Genomic DNA, 7,534 nt, shown 5'->3' on the forward strand with positions numbered 1-7,534 from the left:
AAAAATGCAGACAAAAAGTCCTTTGTACGCCTGGCAGATCTCCTCAACATCCAGGTGATTACCCTGAAGATACGCAGACATCCACTGGGGCAATGGCTGCCTCATATCTACAACTCTGTGGCAAGCCAATTCCTGCGCAGCATGGTTAGACACAGGTAAGTCTGTGCTGTTGGAGCAAGTAGCCCTTAGTATTCAAAGGGCTGCAGAGCAGTGGTATGGCAAGCAAATGCTCTTCTGAGTGACATACTGGAAACTGCAAACTCTGTGCAGGCAAATACTGAGTCCTGTTTTCAAAAACATTCTGTGGACCAGCTCCTAGTCTACCTTTGCTGGTGTGCAGAAACTAGACTAAGCTGTTTGTGAGTCCATACCCCTTCCAGTCTCACTTGTTCAGCTTTTTTGATTCCAGTAACAGCTACTAAATGCTGCACCTGTAGAACTGCTAGATCATCTAGTGTAACAGTCTTGCTTAAAGCAGAGTCAACTAGATGAGGTGGTTCAGGGCTATATCTGTTTGGGTTTTGAATATCTACAATGATGGGACTTCAGAGTCTCTGCAACATTTGACAGTCCTCTCCTTTTAAGAGAAAAATACCCGAACCAACCACGTACATACACAGGTTTGTACACACACCCTCTTGTTTAAATGGAACTTACTGCATTTCAGCTAGTGCCCGCTGCCTCTTGTAGTTTCATTGGATTCMGCTCATAAGAATCCAGCTCCACCTTTGCTTCCTCACGTCCAGGTTATACACACTAATAACACCCCCCAAGCCTTCTTTTTTTTTTTTTTCCTGGCTGAACAATCGCAAATCTCTCAGCATCTCATGTGTCCAATGATCTAATGTCTTAATGATCTCTGATGGGAAGTACTGCCTCCCTTGACCTGCTGATTGCGCTCTTCATAAGGTAGCCCAGGATGCTATTGGCTGCCTTTGCCACAAGGGTGCATTGCTAGCACACGTTTAACTTGTCCACCAGGGTTTCCAGGACCTCCTCTGCTGAGCTGTCTTCCAGACAGTTGGCCTCCAGCCTGTACAGGTGCATGAGGCTATTTCTTCCCAGGTGCAGGACTCTGCATTTCCCTTTGAACTCAAATTCCTGTCTACCCATTTCCCCAGCCTGCTGGGTCCCTGAATGAGGAGGAATTTCTTCACTGTGAGAGTGACAAGGCACTGGAACAGGTTGCCCGGGGAGGTTGTGGAGTCTCCTTCTCTGGAGATATTCAAAGCCTGCCTGGATGCAACCCTGTTTAACATGCTCTAGGTGAGCCTGCTGAGCAGGGAGGTTGGACTAGATGATCTCCCAAGGTCCCTTCCAACCTTACTGATTCTATGATTCTGYGAGTAAAACACATCTGGTGTATAAACCACTCCTCCCAAGTTTGTGTAGTCTTCTGTTCTACTTTTCTGGTCATTTTACTTGAAAAATGCTAGTTGATTTCRTGGAAAATTGGCTGCAGTCAGTATCTAAGTTTGTGTTTAACACTGAGGAAAACAGTGGTGTACCTTGAAGGCATGTGCTGTTTTCAGTGTTGGATGTCAAGAGCAAAGCTAAATGCCAGAGCAACTCTACTAAACTCTCAGGTTTAGGAAGAATGGATGAGTAATGATAGTTCTCTAAATGGCAAAGAATTTTGCCACTCCCAAGAAGGTCAAAGTTAGTTACTTCCAAACCAATTGCTCTTTCTTTCTCTTCTTGCAGGGGATTTGTTTGGACTTACGATGTCATAATTCTAATAAATGCTATATTCATTGCTCTGGATGAGGAAAGCCCCTATATTTCCTAYGCAGAGTGGGTCTTCCTTGCTTTGTATATAATTGAGATACTCCTGAAAGTGTATACTTATGAACCAAGGATATTCTTCGGCAAAAACCAATTCTGGAACTGGTGAGTGGAATGGGTGGCTGTTGTGAAGGTAGTGCGAAGTGTGAATTAATCCCTGTGTTTTACTTCTCAAGAACTGAAAGTCTCTTGAGGAAGATTGGCTGACTGAGGCAACTTCTGTGCTAGGGTGTAGTTGAAATGATTGTTGGCACAAGATGATAATATGCTCTTTCCTGGCAGTAATGGGTCTTCTTTTCTCTGTCCCCTCTGCTAACTCAGAGCTTTCTCTTGTTATCTGAGCCCTAGGCAAAAAAAGCCTTGATCATGTATCTTAACGAGGATGGCTTTACAGTGCGCGRACACTTCCCCCTCATGTTGCGCAAGGGAGAAGTGTTTTGCTAAACAAAGCTTTCCCATCTCCCTGCCCTGCAAATCTAAGATGAAGCAAAACTGTACCCTGTGCAGATATAGGGAGAGGGGTCACTACTTGTCTCTTGTGTGGCAGCTGAAAGCCTATTCTGTTGCCCACAAATCCAACAGCATTACCCTTCCCTTGTGCTAGGTTTGATACCCTGATCATCTTTGCTGCCTTGACTGCAACAATACTCAACACCACTCTAAAATCGAGTAAGTGCAGTTTAAATGACCTGCATGCATTTGGGAAACCTGGTGGTCTTAAGAGTCCTCTTTTGCAATTATCTTTGGTTTGGGAAGCCTTTAGAAAGGTCAAAGAATTTCCTGTAAGATTTCTAAGAACTATCCTAGGCTTTTTTTTTTTACAAGGAGGGAAACACTTTGCATTTTTTTGTTAAGCTCTAACTATTCATAACAGGTAGCAATAAACCGAAAAATGTGCTTTACATCTACAGTTTCCTGCTTATTTTTCTGAAAAACAATCTTTCTTTTTCCCTCTCTCAGCCACAGAATACAATAGCCAACAAATCCTGGACATTGTCTTCATATTAAGGGTCCTCAGGCTCATAAGGATTGTTGACAGCATTCAAAGGTAACTAACAGAACAGGAAAGGGATACATTTGTGGGGTAAGCCTTCTCAAAGACTAGCTGAGAGACAGTTTCTTGAGCTGCCCTGCAGGGGTGCTTTGGGCTGACTGTGGCTACTCAAGGCATCCAGAGACCTTGTCTGCATGTGCCTGAGGTGAGCCCAGGTGCTGCAGGCTCTCTGAAGACTTTAATAAATGGGTACATGTGGGAGTGTTTGCTAGATGGGATGTGAAGATAAGCAAGCATGGGCTTTAACAGAGCATCCTCATGGAAGGTGGTGTCATGAATCACTTGTTGTAGGTTCCGGGTCATCATGAACACACTGATAAACATCGTACCAACAATGCTGACATTTGGTGGGCTGACTCTGGTAAGAAACTCTGGTATTTTAGCTCAGAGCACTCCAGCTTTGCAGGAATGTGTTTAAAATCTGGGTTGTTTTAAGAAGATAAATGCAAAGCTCTGGATGGAGGGCCCTTAAAACTGTAAGTGTTGATTTGATTCTTGGTTATTGCACATGTAAATGTGCATAGAGAGGTTGGGTTCCTGTTGGTCACCAGGTCAGAGGTCAGGAGTATTTTGCTTCATAGGGCATTGAAAGTGCTCTGTATAGTCTGGGCTTCAGACRCTGTAAAGAATCAAACTGATTTGGGCAAAAAGCTGAATGAGAAACCTATTTCTTAAACCATTTCTTAAAAACAAGCTCTTTGTGGGTTGAAAATTCCCATTTCCATGTCCTTGAGCTCTGGTTTATATGTGTGGGTGGTTTTTGGTTTGTTTGTTTTTGTTTTGTTTTTTTTTTTTAATTCCTGGGTGGGAATTGCTCTTTAAGTTGGTTGTGTTTCTTTGTCTCTATATACTCTGCAGCAGCTTGCAGTGGCTGTAACAGAACTAAAGAGGTGGGGAGGGGGAAACCTTCTACTGGAACCAGTAAAACTGCTATTGGTCTTGCTGCTTACTGGAGAAACAGGTGATGAATGGAGTTTCTCTTCCTAGGTTGTGTACTATGTATTTGCTATCATTGGCATGGAGTTATTCCAGGGCAAAATCCAGTTCTTCCCTGCAAACTCAAATGCTCCTTATGCCCTGGAGTGTGGAAACCCAGCTCTCAAGGACTCTCTGTTTGCCCGTGGGAAATACTGCAAGAACAACTTCAATAACTTTGCTTCTTCCTTCATAGTCCTGTTGGAGCTCACTGTAGTTAATCAGTGGCATGATATCCTTTGTGGTAGAAGGTCCAGGCTAGAGCTCCATGAAAGAAAGTCCAAACTAGAGCTCCATGGTACCATACTCTTTCCCCTGCCTCCTGTCCTCCCTTATTTGTGTGTACCTAAGTGTATATAGTGCCACACAACAAAAATAATCCCTGCAGAATGTTTTCTCAGAAGATCATTGCTAGGCAATTTTATCTGGTTCCTCCCTTAGTGCTACTCTACAGCAAAATGTTCTCTTCCCTTAGCACTCTAGCCCTTAACTCCTCTGTTATACTCTTTGCCAGCGGATTTGCCAATGTGACTGTTCAACCTGCAAAACTGTACTTCATTGCCTTCCACATTGTGATGGTTATAATTATTGTCAAGTAAGTCTTGAATTGCTCTCATCTCTATTTTGGAGTGAAGGAGAAGGGGCTCTACCTCCTGCCAGGGTAGTGTTGATGATCCCAGGGGTCACGCATGGGGCAGCTCTTGGAGAAAAGCAAGATATTCATTGTAAGAAAGCCTGTTGCAGCTGTTTTCTGAGTGCTTTCTGGTGCTATGACTTACAATTCCCCATTTCCAGCAAACATTACCGTGAGCCCTGAGTATGTAGTGCTTGGGAATATTGAGATAATGGTACGTGCCCACAAGCATGGAGGATGCTAGTGATGAAATGCTGCTATGTAATCCTGCTCATCGTTTCTTTCAGTATCTTTGTATCATTCATTTTGGAGGCTTTCTTTGTGGAGTATTCACTAGAGAAGAGTGAAGTGGAAACAGCCATTGAACAGAAAATCCAGGAACTGGGAATGGGCATCCAAGAGTAAGTCCCCTAAAGAGTGATGATGGATATGGCTGGCTTGACACATCAGATGAGGGCTGTGTGATGGCAGGAAAATACCCTTCTCTGTTCCCAGCTTTTGTCTGAGACTTCCTTGCCATAAAACTCTTTCTAATCTGTATCATAAGCATGGAGGCTTGGTCTAGACAGTAGCAGAAAGTCACTTACCTTGTTCTGGTAGGTGAAAGTGCAGTACAGAGCATGCCTTGGTGAGCTCTTCCAGCCTAGGGCTGTTGCCCAGAGGACAGGAGAGATGCTGGAGACCTGCAGGGTGACCGCAGTGCTTCTCCTTTCTGAGACTCTATTAATGCTATGTACATGTGGCCATCCTCTGGAATAACTTGTCCCTTCTTGTATAGGGAGGAGCTCCAGGATGAAAAACTCCTTGATAATATGGAGAGTGCTGAGCATGACCTTGAGGGAGAAGGTGGATCAAAGCCACAAGCTAAAGGGCTGGTGTTTAAAATTGCCTCCAAGCGTAAGTGTTGCCCTACAAACTTCTGGAGGTGGTAACTCTGCTGCTGGTCTGACCAAAAGTTGCTTTAAAAGAGGCTAGAGCTCTGAACTGTGTCTAGTAGTCCTGTCTCTGGAAGCTCCCAGAGCACTTCTGCTTCCTAGGCATGAGGTTGGCTGTGAGTTTGAGCTAAAAAGGCAGCCAAAACCCAGCTGGAGGCATTTACAGAACCCTGGACAGTCTGTAATGTTGTCTGTTGTGTCTTTTTACTTCTATAGCAATGTTCTTCCACTCTCCTACGTGCTTTGGTGCATGTTTATCAGCTCTGTAAAGACACTGTCTTAGTGRCCCAGGTCCTGCTGTTAAGAAGCTTGTTCTCTACTCGTCTCTGCTCCCTGTATGYACTTGCTTTCCTCCTGGCTTGGATCACTGGGTAACTACATGCTGCATTTCCCCTAGCTTAATACGCACTCTTCCTCCCACTGACCTTATTTCTGTCCTGTAGATAGATCCTCTTTAAGCCCATGTTTCTCATTATGACAGCTGGTAAGATCACACATCCATTCAATGAATGTTCATAAAGGGTAAGACCTTTATTTTAAGCGTTAAAACACTTGTCAAATATGCAGGATGCTTAAAAGTAGATGAATACTGGGAGAAGGCAGTTGGGAGCACTTGTGGATACTGTGGACTTGTTTTGTGATTAGTGTGAAATGAAGCGGAAACAAGATTTGAATAGGAACTTCATTAAGGAAGACATTACCTAACTCTTACTGAGAAATAGGAATGGAGGTTGAGTGACTTTTTCACCCCCTTCAGGGTACAGAACAGTTGATGCTCTGCTCCAGCGCATGTTTGAGGCAGAAATACCCCCGGAGGACGAAGGCCCCTCATTCGAAGAGATCTTAAACCTGTCCCCTACTGATGCTATACCGAGCAATGTCACTTTTGAGGCTGCTGCGTAATATAGGAAATCCACAGCAGGCAAGAAGGAAGAGCCTAATTCTCAACTGTGCCTAAGTCTCAAGAGTGTTCTCTGGCTGCCTTCGGTCAGTCTGCCACTGCAGTCATCTGCCTACGGGCCAGATCAAAAGGCAGAAGGGGCAGCAGATGCTGGAAGTGCTGGAGTTGTTGTGGCATGAGCTTTATCTGATGTAAAGTCTCATTTAAAATGTTGAAACTAGAAATACTGTAAAGAAAAAGCATATGGAGAGTTGGTGGACATGTGTATTGTGCCTAACTCACACAGTAAGACACTACTACCCAAAACAGCATAGCATTCACTATGTTATAAAATATCTTAATTCTTGTAACTGGAATTTTCTATTACAGTCACTTTTTATATGCACATATGAACAAGCATAAGATGAAATAAACAGCTCTTGCAACAGAGTGTGTGACATGTTAGTGTGTTAAAGGCAGCAGTCTCTGAAAATGAGCAGTTCTTACAGCACAAGGGTGGGAGGTCAGGTTGCAACCCTCGTGACATGCTAACAGGCACAAAGTCCTGCAATGCTTCGCTGGGCTGCATGTTTCAGAGCTTCTTCAAATACATCAGTAACAAAAGGAAGACTAGGGAAAATGTGGGCCTGCTGTTGAGTGGGGTGAGGGCCTTGGGGACAAAGAACAGAGAAAGCAGAATTACTGAATTCCTTCTTTGCTTCAGGAATACCAGTGTCTGGAGACAAGAGAGAAAGTCCGGAGAAAGGAAGACTTTCCTTTGAGGGGGATTGGGTTGTCATCCCAAAACTGGGTTTTGTTACCGGGTGTGCAGGCACCCAATAGACACATAGGATCAAGATATYTGTTTATTTGATTTCTGTGCAGAGATTGGGTGCTAGGTGGCAGATCCACCAAGCTAGTAGACCTTCTCCTTTGTTCGTTCTTTACTTATGCATACTTTTGGGGGGGAGTACTTTGTACAAATTTTTCTCTTGGTTACAATTTTATTACATCATGTATTTGCTCTGCATTTTTGCTTTTACATTCCTGTTAATTAGCATGAGAAGTGGAGAAGAAGGCAGTAACAATATTATCATGTCATTATCATCTCATTATTCATTTAGGGGCATGTAGTTTAATATGTTACTAAGCCTTAATGAACTTACAGATTACTTGAGGTTATTCTACTGCTTTTTGTCTTGTCTACCCCTCACATTCTTCCAAGTGTTGTGCTTTCCTCGAGGCTATTTGGCTGGAGCTGCTTGTCCTTT

The 7,534-nt window shown here is 43.7% G+C and overlaps 1 protein-coding gene across 1 annotated transcript in view; it reads left to right on the forward strand.

Moving 5' to 3' along the window:
- The window catches only part of LOC146591103 (two pore channel protein 2-like), a 14,506-nt gene extending 7,794 nt beyond the window's left edge, over positions 1-6,712 (forward strand). The window contains exons 10-19 of the mRNA XM_085313447.1: positions 11-155; positions 1,705-1,890; positions 2,390-2,454; positions 2,746-2,833; positions 3,131-3,200; positions 3,827-4,046; positions 4,319-4,409; positions 4,736-4,849; positions 5,227-5,345; positions 6,141-6,712. Coding sequence (XP_085169573.1) covers positions 11-155; positions 1,705-1,890; positions 2,390-2,454; positions 2,746-2,833; positions 3,131-3,200; positions 3,827-4,046; positions 4,319-4,409; positions 4,736-4,849; positions 5,227-5,345; positions 6,141-6,286 — 1,244 coding nt within the window. The 3' untranslated portion in view covers positions 6,287-6,712. The remainder of the gene's footprint in view (positions 1-10; positions 156-1,704; positions 1,891-2,389; positions 2,455-2,745; positions 2,834-3,130; positions 3,201-3,826; positions 4,047-4,318; positions 4,410-4,735; positions 4,850-5,226; positions 5,346-6,140) is intronic.
- The last annotated feature ends 822 nt before the right edge of the window (positions 6,713-7,534 follow it).

The sequence above is a fragment of the Rhea americana genome, unplaced genomic scaffold, assembly GCF_003343005.1.
Source record: "Rhea americana isolate MKP2758 unplaced genomic scaffold, rheAme1 scaffold_386, whole genome shotgun sequence".
NCBI lineage: Eukaryota > Metazoa > Chordata > Aves > Rheiformes > Rheidae > Rhea > Rhea americana.